At 30.2% G+C, this 12,832-nt stretch overlaps 1 protein-coding gene across 4 annotated transcripts in view; it reads left to right on the forward strand.

Moving 5' to 3' along the window:
* The window catches only part of LOC115888865 (rho GTPase-activating protein 20-like), an 89,612-nt gene that overhangs the window by 59,177 nt on the left and 17,603 nt on the right, over positions 1–12,832 (forward strand). Inside the window, exon 1 of one of the 4 annotated variants that reach the window (XM_030908732.1) lies at positions 6,210–6,642. The exons of 2 other annotated variants lie outside the window; for them this stretch is intronic. In XM_030908732.1, coding sequence (XP_030764592.1) covers positions 6,583–6,642 — 60 coding nt within the window. In that variant the 5' untranslated portion in view covers positions 6,210–6,582. Of the gene's footprint in view, positions 1–6,209; positions 6,643–12,832 lie in introns of those variants that run through there. One more of the 4 variants, XM_030908735.1, reaches the window with a different exon arrangement.

Below are 12,832 nucleotides of genomic sequence, written 5' to 3' on the forward strand. Positions count from 1 at the left end.
GATTTATTTATTGCAGTATCGATTTATTGGTTTTCGATTTATTTATTTATTGATTAATCTATTTATTCATTTATTGATTTATTTATTTATTGATTTATCGATTTAATTTATTGATTTATCGAATTATTGATTTATTGGTTTATCGATTTATTTATTTATTGCATTATCGATTTATTGGTTTTCAATTTAATTATTTATTGATTAATCGATTTATTGGTTTATCGAATTATTGATTTATCGATTTATTGGTTTTCGATTTATTTATTGATTAATCGATTTATTGATTTATCGAATTATTGATTTATCGAATTATTGTTTTATTGATATCGGTTTATCGATTTATTGATTTATCGAATTATTAGTTTATCGATTTATTTATTTATTGATTTATTGATTTATCGAATTATTGGTTTATCGATATATTGATTTATCGATTTATTGATTTATAGATTTATCGATTTATATGATTTAAATTAAATTTGTTTTTCCTTAATTTTTCTTCAAGCCAACTAAAATAATGTTACGTTTTTCGTCGGTTCCGTGTGGTTAAAAGTCTAATTTATTTAAACACAATTTATTTTACACTAAGTAACAAAAACAATAACGATAAAACTAGTTAAAGAACTATTTACAACTTATTTATAACTATTTATCGAAAAGGAATTTATTTTGAATTTAGCGCGGCATTTGTACGCGCCGACCGATCTGTTTGTTTCTGTCCTCCTCAGGCCCCAGGCGTCGGTATATGTATGAGAGAAACAGACAGTCTAGATTTTACTAGTATTTTCTATTTGCGTCTAGCCGCCGTTCTCTGTCTCTCCAGATCATTCCACTTGTTCTCCAATGGGGGCGGAGCATATTAGTCCGGTTAGGCTGAGTCCACACGGGTCTGCAACAATAAGAAATGGAAATTAATTTTCTTCTCGATAATTTTATCAAGACGATGAAAAATATGACGTCTCCTAGGTCAGTTTTTAAATAATTATAATTTAAGCGCTCGGGCCGAATTTCTCATTTAAAAAAAGCAATGAAAGCCAATTCTTTGTTTCAAAGAAGCCCTTATAGCAAACGTATAGTTAGTTTTAAGTAACTGTTCATATCATTAACTTTTAACTTAGTTATCTTCAGTCAAAATTTTAGGGCGGCGGAATTTTGTGCCGGCGAGTTTATAAATCAATTTCAGAATTTTTTTATCTGTAAAACACATGTGTCATTTTCTTTTATCGTAACTTGTATACAAAAATTCCGGTATGTTTTTAAAGTTAAATGTGCGTCTCAGAAGGAGGTCCGACATCTGTTATCTTTATCCGGGCTTATTAAGAGAAAAAGAAATCCTTACTTTTAACCGAAATAAAATATCAAATTTCGGGTGATGGAAGACGGACAAGAAGGCATAAAATAAAAGCAACATCAAGCCTAAATGTGGGTATTAAGATTTAAGAAGAAAAAACCTTTTTATAAAGATTTTATCAGATCGTTGTTTTAGGTAGAAAAAAGATTTTTTGTTCGAAAATAAAGTACAGGTGGATGAATTATAGACGTTGGAGAATGTAGAATTTATGGGGGTGGGGAGTTATATTGTGTTATTATAAATATTATAAATATAGAATTTATTAGTTTATCTATATTTACTTATATCTCTGAGCCTGCAGTCTTAAATTAGTTTACTTTTTTTAAATATAGTGTTGACCTAGAAAACGACTTTAAATGGCATATAAATTAAATGTGAGAATTTTTCTGCGCAAATTGTACCAACTGTGTGTAAAAATGAAGAAAAAACACCGAGGTTACAACATCCATTTCGGTTGTTATTATTTAATTTTTATGGTATTTAGATAATTGGAGTTAATTAAAAAGATGAATTAAATAAAAAAAAGTTCACAACTATGAGCGAAGGTAATATAAGAAGTGTGAAAAAAAAACTGAAAAAACTTCCAAAAAAAAATATTTTAAAAAATGTTTAGGTCTTATAATATTATTAAATATACAAAGCTGTCATTTTACACGGCGTGTCACACATACGGTGATTTATCTAATGATGATAAATGGATTTAGGGTGGAAATAGGAGATGGTGTGAAAAAATACTGTGAGAATTAGATAAAATACGTCTAGCAGTTGAATTTCTTGGAAAAGATTGTGTTTAATAAAAATAAGTATCAGTTTCAAATGAACATAAAGTTACAGGATTATTTTTAATAAAACATTTAAATAAATTTGTTTGTGTTTAATGTTTTAAATTTAAAATTAAATAAAAAAGGTAATTCTTTTTTAGACCATGTAGTGACAGGGTTCCTTTTTAATGTGTTGTTAATTTTTTTTACTAATGTCATTTTTAGGTTTTTGATTCTTTGATAGATGTTTATTATTAATTTTTTTTTGCAGTTTTAGCATGTTAAAGAAGTACAAATTTCTAAGGAGTTGATTATGATAGTTGTGTTTTTTTTAACATTTTTAAACTGCAAAAAATATGACGTTAATCAAAATTAATAATGACCATCTGTCAAAAAAAGAAAACGAAATGATTTTACCATAGAAACGCCTGTTGATATTTTGGACATCAACTATATATTTTCATATTTTTTCAATTTTCTCTAAAACGGTATGGAAATTTAGAAAAGTATAAACGGGGTTATTTTAAAACAAGCAAAAACTTTTATGAAAAATGCATTTTTCCAAAAAGTTAATAATAAGAAAGTTTTTCCTCTTGTAAACACAATCCGGGGACATACTGCATATAAGATATTTCTGTATCAACGTAGGTATGAACAAGGCGTAAATCATTGGCACAGTACCTTCTATAAATCAAAAGCTACGACTAATTTAGTGTGAATAAACTACGAATTTTAGTCATTCAGTAAAAAATAATTCGTACACCTGATCCAGAAAAGTTTATTTCTGGATAAATGGGATGAAATCTATTTCCAACGGGACTGTAATAGTAATAGCGTCACCGGCAGGAGAGCGATTGCGATTGCATCCAGAATATTATTTATATCACGCGTTTGACGTCACGGATCTGGATAATTTTGGAACGATGTTGTAAGAGAGGATGTATACTAACTGCAAAGCGCGGATATGTTGCCAACAGAGCTGCAACTCAACAAGTCTCAACAAAGTCGCTTTTAAGACTTCAGTCTTAAGTCATTTCAAAAATCAAAATGATTTAAGTCAAATTCAGCATAAAGTTCAAATGATTCAAGTCTTAAGCCTTTGACTTAAGTCATTTCAAGTCGTTTCTATGACTTAAGTCAATATTTTTTTACTTAAATCGTGATGATCTGTAAATAAGTGCTAATGACTTAAAGCAATATAATTACCCTCAAGTCAAGACAACCAGAATTCAATTTAAGTACCTTTTTTAATTTCCCAGAAAATATGAAAAAAGTAGAATTTTCAACAATTTCATTTAGAAATAAATGTCATGGGCGTGTTATTTATGAGACACCCAGTACATTCAGTATATCTAGGTTAATACGGGCAAGTGATATCGACTTTTTGCACTGTTCTGCAGTTAATTTACTTATTACATTTTGTGCAAACTAAACATAGAAAATAGAAAATCAAAGTAAAGAACTTGTTTTAAATTACAATGACGTATTATAAAATCATCACGAATGATTCTAGGAAATTAGACGTATTGTTTTTCCACACTATAACGATTACTTCAATTCCATTCGTTTTATCATATATGATGGCCTTGATTACTCATTTGATTATTCGATTTTTCGATCTGAAAAACTAATGAAGCAGAAGTACAATAGGATATTAATAAAAAAAAGCACAGTTTTTTTTGAAAATGTTGAACTCAGGATTATAGAAGCTTAATAAGCTGATGAAGAGTAATAGAAAAAAAGTTAATTGTTTTTAATTATAAAAAAATGAGGATTTATTTTTATAATTGACAGAAACACTGTTTTTATTGGAGATTATTTTTGTTTCCGGGGTATACAGGGTGAATTTTAAATAAAAATTAACTATAGAATATAAAAATTAAAAACATAATTTTTTAAAGGCAAGTTTAAAGGCAAAATATATGTACACTAATATATAACATCTCTAACATCATTTTAAATTATTTTTTCAGTGTACATGAGCGTTGTGTTGCATGAAGCAATATTATTTTAAGCGAAAGGCAGCATGGTGTGTAATTCAAGCTAATATTTACGGAAAAGCACTGGATAAGTTTATTTTCATTTTAGATCACTTTCGATTCTTAAAATAAGATTTTTCTAGGCCTTCTGCACAAGTTAAATATATTTCTTTTTTCTTATGATTTGATTAACATATGTAGATGTTTTTTTTTATATTTTAACTGCTTTTCTAGTAAAATCAATTTATTTTTTCATTAAATGAAGAAAACAAATTTATTCAAGTCTTTAAAACCTTTTCCAATAATTATTTTGAGTAGGAAATAGGATTTTCCAAAAATTGAAAACACTTATTTACTAGACTAGATATCTAGGAAATCTTTATCACGCAAATCTTAATCTTTTTTTTTATTTAAGGAAGATATATTAAACTTATCTATAATAATAAATTCATCTTCTTGTACGTATCATATAATATCAACAGTAGAAGTACCTATGTTAGTTTACAAATATGTACCTTTTAACACAGATGATAAAAATGTAGACACTGTTAAATTTCACACTTCAAAATAAGGTCTCTCAGATACTTATCTTTGATTTATAGTCTTCGAAGATGAACACGCTTACATTTTGACATATTTTAAGCATATCTATTTTATTTTTATATGTTTAAAACAGTTAAAACGACGCGCGACGTTCTATAATTTTTATATAATGAATATACAGAGAGGTACAAATTTTTTGTAGATTATATTTTTATAATTCGTTTTTTAATATGAATAACGAAAATTTTAGAAAAATAAAGGTGATACTTTCCATGAACTAAACAAACTAACGTCCAAAACAGTTATATACATTTTTATGACTTTATTGTAGTGCAAAACTTCTGGTTAAGCACGAATCAGCTAAAACATCACGTTCTGGAGCAGTCGGATATCTTTCAGTGACACATCTCGAGTGTTTTTTCTCGAAAATGAGCGAAAACCTTTTGGGAGTTGGGTAGAGTCATCAAACAAACTATCACGACCGTGATATAAGTCCAACTGGGAACGCATACTAGTCATTTTGTATTTAAGACAAATTCTGCGAAAGTTAACTATAGTTTTTTATTTCTTTTGAAGTTAAATTACAGGAATTTTGAATACTATGCGTGAAATATCTGATTTTTTTATGTAATCATGAGGGAGTCTAATATCACTAAATTTGCTAGCTCAGAATTAGAATTATTAGAGTAAAGCAACTCGCATTTTCATTGGAGGATATTGTCATATTTATTTCAAACCAATAATCAACGAGAACATTCGTATAATTTAACAAAATTACTGTAAATCACTATAAAAATAATGAATTGTTTGTAATTGAGCTATAATTTCTGTATTATTAATCCGGTAAATGATGGAGATAAACAATAGTGATTGATTAAAATTTAATTTTAAAATGAAACTTTTGTTAACAACATTCTGAGAATTCGAATAATGAATTGAATAATGATAAGACAAGTGACATCTGTCTAAAAAAGACTGCGATTTAGAGTGACAATTTGGTTATGTAAAATTTAGAGTGGACATGTAAACCAAAACAGACCACATGAATTGTTGGTTAGAGGTTCAAAATTTCTTCCCTTATAATAAATTTTAAGGGGCGTTAACATTGTTGGGCATTTGCATAAAAGTGTGTGTTTTGGGTTGTATTCCACAAAATTTGAAGACTATTGAGGAAACAGAAAATATACAGATTACAGAAATAAATTGAAAGTAATATTTATAACGTACGAAAAAAAACGGCGTCAGTTGGCATGGAAACGACGAAGACATTCCCCATATAATTTTACATATAAAATGACAGCGATTTTCATTTCATAGCCATCGCTAACGCCGTTTTTTTTTTATATGTTCTTCAAATTCTTGAATTTAATCGCTGTTAGTAAGAAGTTTCTTCAAATAAGCGCACTGTTTTTTTTATCGAAGTATACTGCATTTAGCTGCACTTTGCTTATCGACACATTTATGCGATAACTCTTATCGATATGTTCCTGAATTTTTCGAAACCGAATCCCGTAGCCGCGGTGGCGCGACGAAGTGTGCCATCTAGTCGGCCGGGTACGACCGCACCACGCGTCCCAAGGCAGTACCGAACGACCTCCTCGGGCCGCTGCGTTGCCAATCTCAGCCAGATTAAAACTCCACCAGTCTACGAGCGCCTATAGTGGAAGCCGGGTCGTAGTGGGCTTCTATTTTCCTACGCTAGAGCTTAAGTCGTGCGACACGTTCACTTGTTTTTCTTACGTAACACACCAGCGACAGATTGTCAGCGATGCGTATTTGTTTTACGCCGCGTATCGTAAAGTCGCGCTCGGCCTGCTGGATAGAAACGACGGTGGTAGTACCGGCAGCAGCGTGTATTATGAAGAATAAGTTTTGTTAGAAAGAGGATTTTAATTTCTAATGGATTTAGATAGGTGTTTTTGAGTTTTCGTACTTAACGGGTGGTACTATGATTTTCGATAGTATGTGTAAGATGCATATTCAGGACAAGTTGTGTTTCAAACAACAGGTAAGAGACCTATCAGATTTTTTTTTAATTATACAAGGGACAAGTTCTTTCCCGCTATTTTAAATGGATCACCCGGTATCAAAATAGATTTTATTTAAACATGTTTCATGTTTCACGAAAAAAAAATTAAGTAAAAAGCTGAGAGAGTAAATTTAATATGGAGATTTTTGGGCCACGTATGTTCTCACTAAAGAAAAATTGATAAAATATACCACAAAAACACACGAAATCATTCCAGTCCCCTGTATAATATACTGAACATAATTCATCGAAAAAGTAATAATTAAATGAGTTTTGATTATGTTAAAATTTCTGTTACAGTAAATTATTTTATTAATTGATTTTACTAAACAAACCAAAACTATGAGAAATTGTACTATATTACTCGGTTGTCTCATGAATTTGGTAGTAAATATAATAATGAGTTTAATTCTACAAATCTGGAGCTGGGCAACAACAGTTGATCAGTGAAAATTGACTAGTTTTTCGGTGATACAATATTTTCTTAAAATAAAAATTATTGTTAGTTTAAAATAACAATTTTACTCACTAATATATTTAACTATACAAATTTTTTACGGTTGAATTAAAACCTAGAACTGTTTTGAACGGCATCAGCACTTAAAAATTGCAAGAATTTTTGCAAGTTTTTTTTAAAGATATCAATACCCGATTAGACCACAAACCTTTTATTATCTATAGATACTAAATACAATAATTCCATGAAACTATTCTGTAACAAGACTTTGAACACTCTAATTTTATCATTCTTTATTTTTATGCGAATAAATGACTATTAAAGTGACAATTTATATTTGTTTCAATATACAGGGTGAAGAAAAAGTGCAGATTTTGAATATTTTTTAACTTTTATTTAGATTAAAGAACATAGCTTTCTTATTTTCTTTAATTGTAACGTATCTAACCTTATAAATTGTTACAATATTTTTTATTAAATCGTTATTAAGAAATCAATTTCAATAAAACCATTTAAAACGAAATTTTGAACAGGTGTAGTACATTTTTAGTTGGCAGCTTATAATTTTCAACTCGAATCGAATTGAAATATGCCTGTTATTGTTATAAACAAACTGGTTTAATAAATGCTTAATGGTATGCAGGAATGCGCGAGTGATACACGAGTACTAACAGTCAGCTTTTATGGTTCGGAATAGTAAAACGGTTCTGTTGAATCGATATGAATCACGAATATGTCGTATCGCAGCTACAATTATTATTATGGTAGTGCTGGTAAAGTATGAACGAACAGCAGTAGTATAATTAGTACAGATGTAGTACTATATAGGGAAATGAATAAAAGTTGGCGTGTACGTCATCAAAGACGTCGAAAGTAGTACCAAATTAAATTTTTAATAAATAAAAATTCTTTTGAAACTTATACTACAGAAACTATCAGAAACATACGATTTCATATAAATATTAGTTTTTTAATGATATAGGCCGCTGACACTGTGGCTACTTCGTCTATAATTTAATCCACTGATTGCCAATTCTTCCTTTTTTTCCTCTAGTCTTCGGTTTAATCGACACTAACGCATGCCTGCGTATGTATATCGGGCATTTCTATATTATTATATCGCTTCTTTGGTGGAGTAATTGAGCAGCAGGTATCACTTCCTCATTTCGAGCAGGTGTAGAGGTCATTGGCGTGCAAACACGCCGGTTTTTTCGTCGAAAATCCAACAGAAATTATTGATGCAGTTTTTTTAACGCCTATTAGAGAACTACTATTATACAAAATTACTAATTTACTTGAAAACTGTCATAAAATTTTCTCTGAAACTAATCATTCTTGAGTAACAGATGGCATTGAGAAATTACAAAATTTTAATTATGTATTTCTAATTTGCTTGAAAGACAATTATTATTATTTAAAAACATTTTTTTCTCTCTTGCGTTGTTATGTCAAAGCCATTTGAATTACCTAAGTCTTACAATCGAATAAAAAAATGATGCATCATCACTTATTTGAAGAAAGTAGGTCTTTGCAAAAATAGCGTTTCGCAACAAATGAACTATATGATGACTTTTTTAAAACAACACAAAGTAATCAAGGGTACCGCCCGATTCAAAGTACAAAGATTAATTTAATTAGGTTATTTTTTCGTTGTTATCGATCGAAAGAAAAACGGCGTCAAAGATAGCTGAGGAATAACGAATGTGTAGCTTAAAAAGAATTCTTTGGAGATAGATTTGTGTATCTGGAAACGTTCTATCCTTTTTTAATCTTTCTTTCGTTTTTAACGCCGTTTTTTTTTCAATCATACGGTACTTATTAATGGCTAACCTACATAAGTTTTGCACTATTACATTTTTTAGAGTGATCCTTTTCTTTCAGTAACAAAAATTACTTTGTATATTTATTTCAACACACTCACCTACATGCTATCCTTCAAGAATGAATCATTTTTTATATGTTTCTGTGTCAATTTTTATGTATATGTTCAACTTGAACAATAAAACCGCTGTTCTAGTAAAGAACTACATAACTTCATGTAAAGATTTTTCTACCGATAACTGTGGCATTTTAAATATTAATTAAATTTAAACGAATTGGAAAAAAAATCAATGCTACGAATTGAAGTAAATGAACAAATAGCTATAATAGCAATCGAAGTACCACAAGTACCTTGATCGTGACACAGTTGTTTGTTGTGTCTCCTTCAAAGTAGTAAAGCAGGTGGGTTTATGTTTTGGTTATGTTTGTTCCGAATTATTTCTTCCTACAGCCAACCTTTGAACAACTTATTTAAACTTTTTTCTATTACTCTTATGTGATTTAATTACTCTTGTGTTATGTGTTATACTATTATATGATTACAGTTTAGCCTCTTCAGCTAGTAAAAAAATTAAAAAAAAAATTCAAAGATAAAAAACACATTTCTAGAATCTCTATGCCTTCGTTGTTGTATAAATTGCTATTCCTAATCACGATCGAACACCATTTAATATCCATTTTGAATCGGGTATTGTTTTCGACGAGTGTTGTAGGTACCTCTCCGCGGCACGTCGTACCGAGAAACGTACGCTTTCCTTCGATTATTCATGTGGATCACGGCGCGGTTCTGACGCCATTACCGATGCGCATACATGCGCTCTTACAAATGCCCGGTCATGAATAACTGATAAGCGATGCGACGGCTGGAATGTTTTCAAACGTTGATTGTCACCGCGCGTCTTGTTTTTTATTATTAATTTATTGTTGTACGGGGCGATAGCCGTAGAATGTCTAATTCGAATAAAGGCGGACCTACACGACACAAACAACACTCAACAGCGAATGTCTCAGTACTTGTGATTTTATACATATGAAGAGCACGACAAAGAAAACCCTGATAACTATTCCAGAGAATCCAACTGTGCTGTTCTGAACTTTAATAAAAGAGAAATAATAATAATACAGAAACTGTCCCCATACCAAAGTTTGTAATTTCATACATTCAAAACATGCCACATTTATATAATTCAAAACTGAAGAGTTTTTATTATTTACCACGTCGCCGCCCGCAGGTACTAATGCTCTGGTTTCGAGTCTAGAAGCTAAAGTTGGATGTTTGGTTCCAAATATCTTTATTGTTTTTAGTTGCCATTTTGAGAGCTAAGATATTCGCCCAGTCACGGTCGAAAAATATTAGTACACTCAACAAGGCCCTTATTGTCATTCTGAACCAAAAACATCGGCACGAATAGACAGTAAACGATTGTATTTAGTATTTAGATTACTTTTAAACTGAAATTATTTACCTACAGCATAAATTGATTCCATTAAATGCCTACACATGTTATATTTCTGATGTAATAAATAAAAATTTTTAGCACAGAATATTACAACAGACAAATAAGCTATATGCTTTAGTTAACACTAGTTAAATAATGAGAAAACCTTTACTTTACCTTTAGTAACATTCTTTGTCACAAAACTTACGAACCAAAAATAACATCAACGCGTCTCCAATGGTAGTCAACAAGCTATTACTTAACAACTATTATCTCTGGTCGTCGCCTGATTTCCCCCTCCCTAGTTTGCGAATCATATTATTTTAAAAATCAATAATTTTATTTATGTATACAGAGTGTCTTAAACCTGAATATTTTAGATTTAAAGAAATATGTCTATTTTTAAATAGGCGGTTCGTCTCCAACTGGAAAGTTAAAATACAAAATTACACGATGTTATAACCTTGAAAAAGAACATAACAAATTCTCATAACGAATTCATCGATATCGCTTAGATATTCCCCTCGCGAATCGATTTTAAAATGTAGTAATACGAAGACCCATAGAGAGGTACATAAATAAATAAATCAATATATAAATATTCGAGTGTATCGGTAGAAATTCATAAATCTCATTCTGACTGGTCGCGGACACACCCAGCAGTACGTTCAAAAGTAAAATCGTACAAGACCGGCCCTGTAATTAGCCCCTATATATGGACACGTTCCGTAATAATCACGTTTTACGCATTAATCTTTCAAGGAAACAACGAACGCAAGAAAATTATAGAAGCCGGTGGAACTGGGCAAAAAAACGGAGTGATTATGTCGGGGATTCGAAAGAAAAACTTTCACTGTCATTAGACTTTTACTAATAACGAGAAATCAAAAGAAGAACAGACAATCTCGGACTATGCAACAGAAGCGACTATGAAAATGATGTAATGGTAGGCGTGGTATTCCTGTATACTGTTCTGCTCATTTTTTTTGTAGACATATATTTTACCATATCATGTCATTTGTCATCTATTTCTATTTTTGTAATTCCTCCTGTAATTCCTGTTCCACCGTGACAATTTCAGATCTACAGTATGTCCTCGTATTGTCCTTACAAGAGGAAAAACTTTTTTTGTTATTTACATCTTGACAAAAATGTATTCTTCATAAAAAAATCGTTATTAGACTGAAATTATAAATATGAAATGTTTTTGTGTTAAAAGTTCAACAGAAACTGTTTTATCATCATTTTTTCAAAGAAAAATTTATTTTATTTTAATTATTATTTATTAATTTAATAAAAATAAAAATTTCACAAATTTATTATTTCAGTTAAATAACTATCAACTCAACGTGTTTATTTATTGTTAATAATATGTATTGACTATTTCCATTCTAAATATCTTGAGAACGGTTGCTCGTATCGATTTTTACCAAGAGACATTTTTTACGTAAAAAGTCACGGAAATATACATTTTTTCACTCAGTAGTTTTATACAGGTATGGACGAAAAGTTATTACTCTTTAAAACAGTTAAAACACATGTAGGTGGCGTCCCCTACAAACAGGAGTCATATTGACATCAAAATCAAATTTCTCATATCAAAAAACTCACAGACACCAATTTTTATCCAAATATTGACGTTACTTCAGAAATTATTTGCAAAAAACGAAATAAAAATGAAACTTTTACACCCTGTATCTCTGAAACCAAGCATTTTAGGACATACATTTATATGAACTCTTTTACTCATTTTTATCTGCAGAATATGCTGCCGAAGTTTCCGGAATACAGTTCGGACCACCCTGTATAATGAAAAAGTTTCATCCTCACAAGACAATCCTCACTATTATAATGAATATCACTATTAAATAGTTAAATTAAAGAACAAAATCATTAATGTAAATGGAATTTTAACTTTAACTTAAATCAAAGATTAACAACCGTTAATAGGTCATAAGTAATAATTTATTGAAAATGGTTATTTCCTAAGCTTACCTCTAGTAATTCTTAATAGAAAAATTATGGATTTCTGGAAATATAATGGTTAAAATTCCCTTAATCTCAGTTCGGAACCCAAAATAATAAAAGTTTCCTTCAGAGCAGTAAAAATTATTGCCATGGTGTGTCTTGTTGCTAATCTATTATACCCGGCTATTTGCCGGCTATAAAAGAATATTGTAAATTTTACAGTTATTACAGAATCATAATGTTTTGCAAATTTTATACCGGTTGATGGCAGACGTCGTAAAGGTACGGTTTATTGTGTCTAGGGCCAAAAACCTTTGGGTTATAAGTACCATACAATCGAAAAAAACGGCGTTACATGGCTGCGAATGACTGTCGATGGTAATTTTTTGCGAGGACAAGCCCTGCATATCATTTACTTGGCCTGTATTCTTTATTTTTAATGGAGCTTGCTGTCAGCTGGCTTTAAAAAGGTTGTAATTTTTGT

The sequence above is a fragment of the Sitophilus oryzae genome, unplaced genomic scaffold, assembly GCF_002938485.1.
Source record: "Sitophilus oryzae breed Bouriz unplaced genomic scaffold, Soryzae_2.0 scaffold_808_pilon_pilon, whole genome shotgun sequence".
Lineage (NCBI taxonomy): Eukaryota > Metazoa > Arthropoda > Insecta > Coleoptera > Curculionidae > Sitophilus > Sitophilus oryzae.